Below are 12980 nucleotides of genomic sequence, written 5' to 3' on the forward strand. Positions count from 1 at the left end.
CAGGACCATCGCTGGGAGGCCACGATCGACTTCCCCTGAGTCGCAGCCAGTGCTCAACAGCATGGTCATGCCTGGATTCAAAAGAGTGCGGGTCTTGATAGACACCATAAGGGGGCGGGTTAAGATCAACGGGAGCCCTGTGGATATGAAGAAACGTCGTGGCACACCTTGGCTGGAGCCAGAATAGGGGGTGCGGTTTGAGCTGCGATTTGCGAAGCCAGTGTCGAGAGTTTCCTCAGGCACTAAATAGCACAAGGGCTCACAAATGGGGGAAATGAGAACTGAGCGAATCCGTGTCCAGAATGACACCTTTCTTCACAAGATCGATCAGGATCTTGTGACTGGTGACATCCAAATTGTCTCCCAGGTATGCTGCCGTTTCGACAAGCCAGCCGTTGAACTCGTCGATTTCGGTCTGCTTTCCAGCTCGAACGTCTTGCAGCATTGAACTCGTATTCTGCCTGACTTTGTGACCGACTTCGTAGAGCATCCCCTTGAGTCGAGCATGAGAGAAGCGCTTCGCGAGGTCCTCGGGGGAAACCGTTTTGTCTCTTGATACGTGGTCCCCATTTGGCGTCGCTTGCAAAATCGAAGTGGCGATGCTGTCGGCAACCAGAGCTCGGAGTACCCCGCTTGCTTCTTGTAGCAATCTGTCCATTAATTGTGCGACAATGTTACCCTCTTCCGCGAACAGCTTCCCATTCTTGCAACGGAGGATGGCGGTGAGCGGATTGATGATGGAATTGACCACCAGCTTCTCCAGTTGAAGGATCCAAAGATCATGTCGTGAAACAGAAGTCCCATTGAGATGTGGTGCTCGAACCAGAGCATCAGAGAGATAGGTCGCGCTTTCGGGAGACTTGGTACTCAAGAGGACTGGGCCAACCTTGACATCCGCCTCGGACGCGTGCACGCTTCTAAAGCGGCCTGCGGAAGTAACACCATGCGTTGTCACGCAAGCCAGCCAGTTGGGGTGTTGGGTTGGCTGGCCCTGCGAATAACGCTCCGAGTTGTAGGTAGTTCCGTGCGGTGGCCACATCTTGCACATGCCGTTTTGGACGAAAGCCACCGTGGAGTCGCCATTGAGATAACGACGGACGCGATCAACTTCCGGTAGAGCTTGAGCCGCCTTAGTGGTAACGATGAGATTGCGAATTTTCTGGCCATTGGCAACTTCGCGAGGTTGACGAGCTGGCGGTGGTTCTTCGGACCACAACTCGACGTCGAATCCTGAATGCTTGTGGAACACACCGCCTCTGGTGATTTCGAGGCCCGGTTCCTGTTGCCAGGAGAGCAGAAGTTCCGTTCTGTGCAAAACGAGCGTGATAGCAGGTGGGTTTGGCAGCGATGCAAGCGAAGTAGCATAAAGGACGCCGAGATTTCCCACACCAAGAACGTAGATCCGTGACTCGTCGGCCTGACGAACAAGCTCAGAGCTTGCGATCTTAGCCTGATTTTCAGAGAGGGTCGGATCCTCTATATCAGACGGTCTCCAGGCATAGAGCTTTGGCGCACTCTTGTTTGTGCTCAGAAGTGTCTGGAGCCATCCGGGGACCATTTTTGGAATGTTGTGCAGGGCTCTGGAAAAGGACCGTGATGCTGCCCAAGGAGTTGTGGAGAGCAGACGCGTTGAGACTCTCCCGCCTATCATGACTGGGGAGGTGTTTTTGCAACACCCCGCCGATTGAAATCCGAAGGACTCTGGTGGGAGAGTCGTGAACAAAGTCCGGCGGGAACAGATGGTATGGCGTAGTCGACGACGGATGGAGGAAGATGCGGGTCTGTCTGATGTACAGTAGAAACGGCTGTCATAGAAAGACGAATTCCTACTGTGCTTCAATACCTGCTGACCTAATAGTGTGGCTTGAGCTTAGAGAAAACTGCGACGGCTGTGGCTACCTGTCGCTCGGGCAAGGATGCCGATCTAACTCCGATGAGCCAATCAAACCTGCCTTTGGGCAATTAAGATCCTTGCTCACATGACAACGCGCCCAGTTCGCTTCTGCCTTGCCGTGGCGTCATCGGTTTTTTGTGAAAGATCGATGAGAGTTACTGAAGCGACGCGCCAGGCTCGCTCTTGCAGGCTGCATTGAGCAACTCACTCAGGAGGGCAGGTGACTTCCATCAGACAAGTCCATCGCGTCGGCTTTGCACAACAGCGCCTCGACAGCCAGCAGGTATCCGCGCTTCGCGCCTGCTCCTAGATATTCCCATCGCGAATGCGCCTGCCTCTCCTGATAGCAACAAGGGATCTCGTTGTCGACACATTCACCAAGAACACGTTGTATGCTTTGAAGGTCGTTGACGCTCAACATGGCTCCCGAAAATGAGGACGTCGTCTCGAGCAACGGACTGGCCGGCGAAGAGGGCAACAGTATTGGTGATAACGCTTCTCATGACCTTCCGGCAACATCGGAGATGAAGGAAGAAGTCGACGAGGCCAGTTTTCTCCGGAACATTACATCCGATATCAGAGATCAGGATGATCTGGAACGAGACATCACAGCACAGGCAAATGCCGCATTGATGGAAGCCGACGAAAAGAGGGACCAACAGCGTATTGAAAAGCTCGAGACCACAAGAGAAAAGCTTCAGAATCAAAGAGCGAAGGAGCGCCAGAATCTTGAGAAAGAGCATCGCAACCCATACAAATCTCGGAAGATCCAGACCCAAATCGACAAGCTCGACAAAGAGATTGAGGATGTGAACAACGACATTTCCGATTTTCAGGCCCGCATAGAGAGGAGGCGCGAAGAAGCTGCAGCGGCAGTAGACGAATCGTCCAAGACCAAGTCTAGAAGACTCCCTGGAGAGACGAATCGCGAGTATCTCGTCCGTACCGGCAAGATCACGCCCTTCGCGAATATTGGCGGTGATCGACCCCCTGGCTTCGAAGGCGAGCTTGCAGACGCTCTTGCGGAAGCTGAAGAGGATGCAGCGGAGAACGACTTTCAAAGCGATGACGAAGAGCCAAAGTCCCACCAGGTTCTGCGTATGCCGGGCTTTGCCGAAGAGCCCGAAGCGCCAACTGCTCCAGCAGCTGTTGAGAATGAATTCTCCCTTCGGCCAAGAAAGAAGCGCAAGGTGAAGCAAGAGGCCTCGGATGAGGAATTTGAGCCAGAGGCTGCCGCTGTATCGGAGGCAGAGAGCCAGTATGCTTCTGACACGAGCGAAGAGGAGGCTACTGGCCGCAAGCGACGAAAAGGCCCATCAAAGAAGAAGGCCACAGGCGCTGCGGCCGATGATGGAAAGGTCGACTTGGCCGGTGTCGACGATGGCAATGAATCCAATTACAAATCACGACTAGCAGATTGGGTGAAGAGGCGAAGCAGAGCCCGGCGGCGACGCGCCGAAGCTGATGGGGTTGAGCTGGTCGAAGATGATGAAGAAGAATGGTTCAAGCCGTCGCCTGACCATCCTGACCATGTCTTCGGTAACGGCTTGAAGTTGCCAGGCGACATCCACCCATCTCTATTTGCATACCAGAAGACTGGAGTTCACTGGCTCGCGGAGCTTTACGAACAAGGCGTAGGCGGCATCATCGGCGATGAGATGGGCTTGGGCAAGACAGGTAAGCTATGGAATAGCACTGTGACAAGATCTCGCTGCTAATCCTTTGAAAGTCCAAGCAATTGCCATGGTAGCAGCTCTACACTACAGCAAGAAGCTTGACAAGCCCGTCATCGTGGTTGTTCCTGCAACTGTTATGAAGCAGTGGGTAAACGAGTTTCACCGATGGTGGCCTCCACTGAGAGTCTCCATCTTGCACTCTTCAGGCAGCGGCATGATGAATCGACATGAGGATGATTCTGATCTGGATGATGGAGGGGAAAGTACCAATCGTGTCGCTGCCCGGAGAATCGTCAATCGGGTTGTCAAGCACGGCCACGTGCTCGTAACCACATACGCCGGTCTGCAATCCTACAACGAAGAGCTTCTGCAGCACTCATGGGGCTATGCGATCCTTGATGAAGGCCACAAGATCAGAAACCCTAACGCTGAAATCACTGTTGCATGCAAGCACCTGAATACCGTGAACAGAGTCATTCTCTCCGGCACGCCAATCCAGAACAACCTGACTGAACTCTGGTCTCTCTTCGACTTCATCTTCCCAATGCGCCTAGGCACGCTGGTGAGCTTCCGGACGCAGTTCGAGCTCCCCATCAAACAGGGCGGCTATGCGAACGCAACCAACCTTCAGGTCATGACAGCTGAAAAATGCGCCACAACCTTGAAGGAAACCATCAGCCAGTACCTTTTGCAGCGTCTCAAGATCGACGTAGCATCGGATCTTCCAGAGAAGACAGAGCAGGTCTTATTCTGCAAGCTGACTCAATCTCAGCTCACGGCGTACACTAGGTTTATAAGCTCTGACGCGGTTGGCGAGATCATGACGAGGAAACGGAAGGCTCTCTACGGGATCGACATTCTGCGGAAGATCTGCAACCATCCGGACCTACTTGATGATCGTCTGAAGAGGGATGCGAAGTATGACTGGGGAGACCCGGCAAAGTCAGGCAAGATGCAGATGGTGAACGAGCTTTTGCCAATGTGGAAGCGTTTCGGACATAAAACGCTGTTGTTCTCCCAGACCAAGTTGATGCTCAACATTCTTGAGAAGTTCATCCGCAGAATGGACGGCGTGAGCTACGTTCGCATGGACGGTGACACGCCCATCGAGCAGCGCCAGGCCTTGATTGACCGCTTCAACCACGATCCATCCATCGATGTTTTCCTATTGACGACAAGGACGGGAGGCTTGGGTATCAATCTTACGGGCGCAACACGCATCATCATTTACGATCCCGACTGGAATCCCTCCACCGACATGCAGGCTCGTGAGAGGGCTTGGCGACTAGGTCAAACAAAGCCAGTTGCTATCTACCGGTTGATGACATCGGGAACCATCGAGGAGAAGATCTACCACCGACAAATTTTCAAGCAGTTCATGACCAACAAGGTCTTGAAGGATCCCAAACAGCGTGCCAACTTTGACTTATCTGACCTCTACGACCTCTTCAGTTTTGGCGACGCCGGCCATAGCATGGCAAGCGCCGACAGAAGCAAGATCTTCCAGGGAGCAGAGGTCAAGTTCAACAAAGAAGAGGCTCAAGTACAGCACGACAAACCATCCAAGGATGCCATGCCCATCTCCTCTGTAGGCAAGGCGGATGACGCGGAAGTCAACACCGTCCGAAAGCTATCTGGAGTTGTGGCAATGGAGGAGTACCACGAAGAGAAGGAGGTTCATGATGAGAAGCGCATGACAGAGAACCTCTTTGCTCGGTCCGTGGAGAGCGCTTACGAGCACGATCAGATCATGAACGGCAAGAAGCCGGTGCAGGCCGACAGGGCGATGAACGAGCACGAAGCCAGAAAGGTGGCCGCCCAGGCTGCAGCTCACCTCCGCCGAGCCGGCGAGGAAGCAAGAAACGTTCCCATCGGGACTGTCACCTGGACTGGTGAAGTTGGTGACGGAGGCCGTCCTGGCGCCCATCGCCGACGGGGAGGACCTAGTTCATCTGGCGTGATGAACATCCTAGCCGATCGACAGGGACTCAGCAAACCGAACAGCAACTTGAAGCAGAAGGACTTTATTCTTCTAATCCAGAGCTTCATCAAGCGCCACGGAGGCAAGGTCCCCAGCAAGATGCTGGTAGATCACTTCAGCCCGTATTGTCAGACGGCGAAACAATCAGACGAATTCAAGTCTGCGCTCGACAAGATCGCCACCCTGAGCAAGAAAGGCACAGCCAGCACTGGCAGGGGTATGTGGTCGCTCAAGCCAGGATTTTAAGGGAAGTACGTAGATACGTTGATTAAGCCGCCAGAAAGGGGCAAACTTGGGTCAATTGCATTTTGAGCAGGAGTTGGGGTCAGCGTGGTAGACACAAATCAGAGCTTAGGTAGACTAGATATCCGTCAAGAGATCAAGGCCGAATCCGTTTAACGAGACACCACACGCACTACACAACCTTCACGTCTCACTTTGGTAATAGCGTAGTAATGTTGCACAGACTCAGGTAGGGTTCAGGAGCTACTCTTCAGTTCAGGCCATTTATGGCGAGTTTCTATTCTGTCTACGATAGATACTGTCGCCCGCAGCAGAAGGCATGTCACAGTGCGTAGAATGGGGACCAGGCTAAGAAGCCGTTCCCCGCGTTTTTCGCGATGCCACCCAGAAACCAAATAATGAGCACTCCTGCCCCAGAGCCACCCAGACGATTGATAGCAACCGGGCGCTCAGAGACGGCGACCGCGGCGACCACCCTTTCTGCGGGTAGAGTCGGAGGGCGTGGGGGTAACGTCCTCAATACGGCCGATCTTCATGCCGGAACGGGCTAGGGCACGGAGGGCGGACTGGGCACCGGGGCCGGGGGTCTTGGTGCCGTTACCTGGAAGACGGAACGATCAGAACTTGTTATGAGGCAAGGCTTAGGAGGGCAACTTACCACCGGTGGCACGGATCTTGATGTGGAGGGCAGTGATGCCGAGCTCCTTGCAGCGGGTAGCGACGTCCTGGGCAGCCAACATGGCGGCGTAGGGGGAGGACTCGTCACGGTCGGCCTTGACCTTCATGCCACCAGTGACACGGCAGATGGTCTCACGGCCACTGGAATCACCCAGAACGTTAGCCATCTGGAACCACCAGTACTTCTTGGGACATTGTTTCCATCAGTTGTGCGGCGCGCGAGCTCGTGGGAAATTCGGAATCCTCCCCGGCTCTGCGACAACGCGCAACTGACTTCTTTCTTTGCGGGAGAGACCTACGAGAGATCGGTGACGTGGACGAAGGTGTCGTTGAAGGAGGCGAAGATGCGGGCAACACCGAAGACGAGCTCACCTGTTGGCGGGGTATCATGTCAGTCTTCAATCTTTTTGCAATTATGACGCCGCGACGCCCGCAGGCAGCGAAGCAGCGGAAAGTTCACGACTTACCCTCGCGGACCTGGGGTCCGAGGGAGATGTTCTCCTGGGCAGGGCGGGTGGTCTTCTTGGGAGGCATCGTGACTGCTGTGTTGGCGAATTGCTTCGGTGGTGGTTAGTCGGGAATGGTAGAAGCTCTTTTTCCTCTCGATGCGCGCAACCAAAGGAAATTTCACACAGGCGTTCGACGCTCGAAAAGTGGACGGCTCTGCCCTGACCGGGGCTCAACGGTGTCGGCCGGCAGAACGCTGGAACAGGCTTAGCGCTATGGAAAACCCTACCTAAGCGAGCAGCCCTTCAGCGGTGTAGGGTGAAATTTTTGTGAAAGTGGCCCCTGCGTTTGGCGGCGGGTCCCAGTTTTTGCAATTGGAGAATCTGCTCAAAATCTTCGTGATCCCGCCTCTCCCTCCTCTCTCCTCTCCTTCTTCCGATCAGCGACCAAATTTTCGACGACACCCGCCGACAAATACTAACCCGCCTTCACAATGGCCGCCGCTACGTACGTTCACCATTGCCCCTGAACGCAGCACTCTCCCCTTTCGAGGGCGTGCCTGGTGTTGTTGGATGTCTTGCAGATTGTCGTGGTCCTCTCGCTGGAGAACATGAGTTTCACCTCGTCGTGAAGTCTCTGGGTCTCGTCAGCTCGAACCCTCCCGGGCCTCTCCCTCCTTCCTTCATGACCTGGAACATGGCTTGCGGATTGAGAGATGTTGTCTGGGGTGTTGGGGATGAACGGTAACTCGTTCTCCCTGAAAATCTTTGCCGCATGATGGGGTCGACCAGGCAGCGCTGAAAAGTCTGCCTGGTTGCACACAAGCATCTGCGCGCACTCCTTCTTGAACATGTCCATGTTCGAGGTGTTGTCGGATGAGCAGAAGACTTGCGCTCCGGAGATGTGCTATCAGCCTCTGTAACAAGAGCACAAACACCCTCCCGCGTTCGTCGTCTCACCGATCAAAGTCATCTTTCGAGTTAGCCATAGTGAGAATGTCGCGCTTCAGCTACAGTTCTCGCACCGGCGCTCTCTTCCATGCTGCATGCAGTATGTCGGACTGCGTACTAATCTGAGTTGCATCAACAGTTCCGTCCCCACCTCTAACCAGGTCCTGGTCCCCGAGACCCTTCTCAAGAAGCGCAAGTCTCAGGAGAAGGCTCGCGCCGAGCGCAACGCCGCCGCCGAGAAGAAGAAGACTGTAAGTGCCTTCGCCGCAATTTCTTCATTCACCCTTCCCTACATGATGCACAACAAACCTTCACGACTAGACTACGGTCGATGCTGTTGGAAATTAACCTTCTTTCGGGTCTGACACTTATCGGATTCAACGCCTCATTTTGAGAACACCACCCTGTCTTGCAACAGTTGCTAACATGTTCTCTCAAAGGCCAACAAGGAGAAGCGCGGCGTCATCTTCAAGCGTGCTGAGAAGTACATCACCGAGTACCGCGATGCCGAGCGTGAGAAGGTCCGCCTCTCCCGCGTCGCTCGCGAGAACGACTCCGCCTACGTTCCCGCCGAGGCTACCCTGATCTTCCTCATCCGCATCAAGGGTATCAACAAGATGCCCCCCAAGCCCCGCAAGATCCTCCAGCTCCTCCGTCTCCTCCAGATCAACAACGGTGTCTTCATCAAGGTCACCAAGGCCACCACCGAGATGATCAAGGTCATCGAGCCCTGGGTTGCCTACGGATACCCCAACCTCAAGTCCGTCAAGGACCTCGTCTACAAGCGCGGTTACGGAAAGGTCAACAAGCAGCGCGTTGCCCTTACCGACAACGCCATCATCGAGGAGAACCTCGGCAAGTACGGCATTGTCTGCATGGAGGACCTCATCCACGAGATCTACTCCGTCGGCCCCAACTTCAAGCAGGCGTCCAACTTCCTGTGGCCCTTCAAGCTCTCCAACCCCACTGGTGGCTTCCGCCCCCGCAAGTTCAAGCACTACATCGAGGGTGGTGACCTTGGCAACCGCGAGGAGAAGATCAACGCTCTTATCCGCCAGATGAACTAAGTTATTTGTTTGTCCTAGGGTTATGGGTTAATTGAATCAAAAAAATCGGGGATCTGGCAATGTGACAAGACGGGTTTGTCTTAGTTTTACTCGGGCTTCGGCAGGGTTGAGAATACCAAGGGTTACTTTTATGATTGGCATGGTTGCACGGCGTTGATAACCACAAAAGGGAAACTTGTGAATTGATCATTTGACGACGCCTGGGTTCTTCATTCCCTATGAGTAGCAATGCAAGCCTCTTCTGAAGAGAGTAGTGTTTCGTGTGTCTAATATGTGAAAAGTAGTGAGTCTGGAATTATCTCGAGGCTCGTTGAGCCTGCATACCCAAAGTTCTCGCTCTCTACCCACCATAACCCCGTAGTGTACACTCATGTCCCCCTCTTGATATTAGTACGTAGGTAGTACAGGTCCCCCTGCTGACTCATGCCTCAAATCTTGATGTCGAAGCTCGTCCCGCATCCGCAACTGCTCGTGGCGTATGGGTTATCCGTGATCTTGAACTGGGAGCCGATGAGTTCCATCGTGAAATCCACCTTGCTTCCCTTCAACAGATCCAAGGACGGCTCGTCAATCACCACCTTTGGTCCCCCAAATGTCGCCGCCGAAGGGTCCGCGCCCTCGGGAAGGTACTGGAATACCGTATCCTCCTCTCCAACGACCTTTGACCAGTCCTCCACGTTCTCGGTCCCTGGGAGGGTCACTAGGCTCATGAGGTACTGGAAGCCGTGGCAGCCGCCGCTCTCTACTTGTATCCTGAGCGCGAGGTTCGGGTTGTTGTCCTTCTTCATGATGTCGGCCAGACGCTGTGGAGCTTGTGTTAGCCATTTCCGCGCAGGTCTCAGCAAGCCTCGCAACGAGGCAAAACCAAAGGACATACCTTGCCCGCCCTGTCTGTGATCTCAAGCACCATCGCCTTCCCGTCCTCGTCGTTTTGCGGGTTATAGACACATCTCGTCTGCCGCCTCGTCGCCGAAGCCGTAAACTTGCGGATCTGTTGGTGCTTTGTTGCCGCGTTTCTCCTCGCAAAATTCTGTGGCGTCGGCCTTGTCCTTGAAAGAGCTTCGGTACTGTGCTTCCTCGCCCCGCCGGGGTGATTTGTCGTGGTGTCGGTGGCGGTATTCCACCTCGGAATCAGAACCGAGAGAATCGGGGCGCTAGCCGTCGTCGGAGTCGGCACCGAGCGGCATGCAAGCTGCACAAAAACGTTTGCGCTCGAAGGCGCGTGGAGGCAGCGCAGTGATGTTGCCATATTTGCTGCGTATTCGGGGGGTGTCGGATGCGCTCGTTGAAGTCGCAGGTGGAGGGCCGGGTTTGGAGAAATTTGACCTGCAGACAGAGGGTGGCAGCTCCGGCTACCTACCGGGTGTAGCACAGCTTATGATGTAAAAGGTGGTGGGCGGTAGGTGGCGGCAGTTGGCATTGGGGGGCAGTTCGGGGGAAATTAGTCAGCTCTGGGGGAGCTCGAAGGATGTCTGTTGTCCAATCGTTGTTTACGGATTTCTACTCATATATGAAGCTCTGGCGGCGGTGCGGCTGGTTTGCCCATTGGCCGACATAAAGATCTGTGATCGAGCTTACACGTTACCGTTTCAATGGCTTCTATCCGGGCAACGGAATCTCCGCTAAGAACCAAGGTATTTGCATGTTTGACCAGATCTGAAAGATTGTTGGCTCGGTTATTGAGGTTGTCGGAGCCGGTTGTTCGGATCTGTGGAGTACTTCAGATCGGAGACGCTGCAATCGCCGAGCTGCCCCGGCTTTCTAGGGTCTGGTCAACCGCCAGTCTCGACAACCCGCAATGAGTCCGGTCAAAATTATGCAGCCAATTGATATCACGAGTTTGGAAGTGTTTATAAGTGGCACTACAACAGATTTAGTACGTCAACAAAGATCGAATGATCACTGAGTGTGGAATTCGGCGCTGACCTGTTATAAGTGACGAAACGTGTGGATTGCATTTGCTGCTCGAGTGCGTTCCTAAAAATGGTCAAGATGAGGTTGGTAGCAGCAATGTAAAAGCTTCCAATTGATCTCTGCCGGTCAGTGCCTCCTGAAAGACGAATTATGCCAGTGCCATTGCCAAGAGTACCCGGAAGGTATCTTGTGTCATTGAAGGCGAGCCTACCTTGCTGGTCATAGTTTCCTGCGTTTGCAGACTTGGTCTGGTTCATCGCAGAAAGAGCGACTGAGCTTCGGTAAAGTTCACAATGGTGATTGGGAAGCAGCAAGCATTCCGCAATTCCGTCGATCACCCTCAGCCCTGATCATCTACGACTCTCAACAATCCTACACGTCTTTGCCTAAATCCTGGAAACGAAGTATCATTTTGGAACATAGTTTTATGTCGCCATGACATCTGTAACCCTCAAGCTGGCTCTCGCCAACGATACCCAACCCGGGGTCAATCTAACAACAAGACCACATCTTCACCAAGGCAGCGGTCACGCCCCCCGGCCCGTCAGCACGAAAATCATCCAGCTCGCCACAGGCGCCGCCATCGATGGTCTACATCAAAGCCGGGAGGTCGACGAACGAGGAATTGGTCCTAGCCAGGGCATATCAGGCTGGAAAATTGCTGCTCTTGTCTTCGTCAGCATAGCTTTGGCCGTATCTATCACTGTCGCCCTCTACCTCATCTTGTCCAGGCGAAAGGAATGCAGGATGCGGCAGCGGGCTTCCAGTTCTACTGATTCTGCTGTTCTTAAGGGAGAACGAAAGAGACGTCTTTTGGGGATGTACTAGGATCCATCGATCACATGCTGCATCACCATTCTTCAGTGGACTTCGAGAGCATCTTGATCCCTGGGACAGTGAAATCCCTTCCTACGAGCAATGACACCTTTAAACTTCGAAAGGCACATCGGTGGTAATGATATACAGGTGTATAGGCAGCGGTCAGAACTCTGGTGATGGCGACTGGGTTCGGTCATCGCCTTGGCAGAGATGGATAACGGTTGCTCTTCGGAACACATACCAGGGCTTGGTTGAACACCGCACATCTCCCTATTCCTTTTGAAGGCAGAACGGCGGGAACATCCAGGAACACAGAAATTTCAGAACACCCTCCACTTTCGACCTCGTGGGGTAGCAGTACGCAAGCAGCATGGCACGAACAGAGTAGACAAACAAAGAAAATGGCTCTATTCCCATCGCTCTTCCCCGTCCTAATCTAGCAATGCCGACTCCAAAAAGGGTGATCTCGACGGGGGCACGCGCCGGCTCCTGGCTTTCCCCGGCGAGCTTCACGTGCTCGTGTGACGTAGTTGGTTTTGTACAGCGTGTGTCATTCCGGTCGTTCGAAAGTTCGCCTCCGTTCTTCCGGTCTGTCTCGTTTCGACGGTGGTCCAAGGCATGACCTATGCCTGCTTCCTGATCTCCCTGGCGGCCTGCTTCAGGCTAGAGTTGCACTCCTCGTACGCACGTCCAGCTCCGAAACCAACACCGATGAACGCAGGCCACGCTCTGCGTTTGAACAGGAGGACTGAGAAGACGACGCCGAAGCCGAGGCCGAGGGTGGACTTGACGAGGAGGTTGGACAGGCAGTGGTCCCACTACAAGAACAAGATGTCAGAAACAGCCGAATCCTCTGGTGTATCTAGAAGTGGGGAGCTAGCTAACCTTCTCGTTGAGAAGTGCCTCACTGACGGGTCGCGCGACAGCGCTCGGGGAAGGGGGAACGGATTTCTCAGCCATGGTCGTCGTCGGTAGCCCTGGAAAGATGTTGGTCAGCGTCAATGCGGCCTGCTGCAGCTTTGGGCGTCGACACTCACGCAATTGACTAGATACGCACTGGTGGGTGTCCGGGTTTGGAGCTTCAACTGTGGATTTGATCCAAATGATGTTTTCGGAGAGACCCGGCAAATTGATGTTGAACACCCGAGGGCGGTGAGACCTCGGTGAGATTCGGTGACTGGATGCGATTGGGTGGGGCGGCAGAATCCCGAAATTTTGGGAAAGCTCAAGCCAAACATCGCGGGGAGTTGATGCCGACTTAAACATTTACCTGTTTAGAGACAACATACGTCTGCCGGGTTCCTTTTCTGT

At 54.0% G+C, this 12980-nt stretch overlaps 6 protein-coding genes across 6 annotated transcripts; 2 read left to right on the forward strand and 4 right to left on the reverse strand.

Annotated features, from left to right (window-relative positions):
• Positions 1-259: 259 nt before the first annotated feature.
• On the reverse strand, positions 260-1558 carry COL26b_002140 (uncharacterized protein; the record flags this gene model as incomplete). Its single annotated transcript, XM_053175069.1, has 1 exon — positions 260-1558. One exon carries the CDS (start codon positions 1556-1558, stop codon positions 260-262), a length of 1299 nt encoding a protein of 432 aa, XP_053041013.1.
• Positions 1559-2313: 755 nt separating this feature from the next.
• On the forward strand, positions 2314-5797 carry COL26b_002141 (uncharacterized protein; the record flags this gene model as incomplete). Its single annotated transcript, XM_053175070.1, has 2 exons — positions 2314-3571; positions 3624-5797. The coding sequence occupies 2 exons, from the start codon at positions 2314-2316 to the stop codon at positions 5795-5797; spliced, it is 3432 nt and encodes a 1143-aa protein (XP_053041014.1).
• A 446-nt stretch (positions 5798-6243) lies between these two features.
• RPS14 (ribosomal protein S14, S11) lies at positions 6244-7006 on the reverse strand (the record flags this gene model as incomplete). The annotated part of the gene is made up of 4 exons (XM_053175071.1): positions 6244-6395; positions 6453-6613; positions 6772-6844; positions 6940-7006. The coding sequence occupies 4 exons, from the start codon at positions 7004-7006 to the stop codon at positions 6244-6246; spliced, it is 453 nt and encodes a 150-aa protein (XP_053041015.1).
• Positions 7007-7412: 406 nt separating this feature from the next.
• RPL7 (60S ribosomal protein L7) lies at positions 7413-8936 on the forward strand (the record flags this gene model as incomplete). The annotated part of the gene is made up of 3 exons (XM_053175072.1): positions 7413-7426; positions 8009-8120; positions 8310-8936. The coding sequence occupies 3 exons, from the start codon at positions 7413-7415 to the stop codon at positions 8934-8936; spliced, it is 753 nt and encodes a 250-aa protein (XP_053041016.1).
• A 428-nt stretch (positions 8937-9364) lies between these two features.
• COL26b_002144 (uncharacterized protein) lies at positions 9365-10185 on the reverse strand (the record flags this gene model as incomplete). Its single annotated transcript, XM_053175073.1, has 2 exons — positions 9365-9739; positions 9814-10185. 2 exons carry the CDS (start codon positions 10183-10185, stop codon positions 9365-9367), a joined length of 747 nt encoding a protein of 248 aa, XP_053041017.1.
• A 2107-nt stretch (positions 10186-12292) lies between these two features.
• MIC10 (Mitochondrial inner membrane organizing system component) lies at positions 12293-12629 on the reverse strand (the record flags this gene model as incomplete). The annotated part of the gene is made up of 2 exons (XM_053175074.1): positions 12293-12487; positions 12555-12629. 2 exons carry the CDS (start codon positions 12627-12629, stop codon positions 12293-12295), a joined length of 270 nt encoding a protein of 89 aa, XP_053041018.1.
• Positions 12630-12980: the final 351 nt, after the last annotated feature.

The sequence above is a fragment of the Colletotrichum chrysophilum genome (genome assembly GCF_026319265.1).
Source record: "Colletotrichum chrysophilum strain AFK26 chromosome Unknown scaffold_10, whole genome shotgun sequence".
NCBI lineage: Eukaryota > Fungi > Ascomycota > Sordariomycetes > Glomerellales > Glomerellaceae > Colletotrichum > Colletotrichum chrysophilum.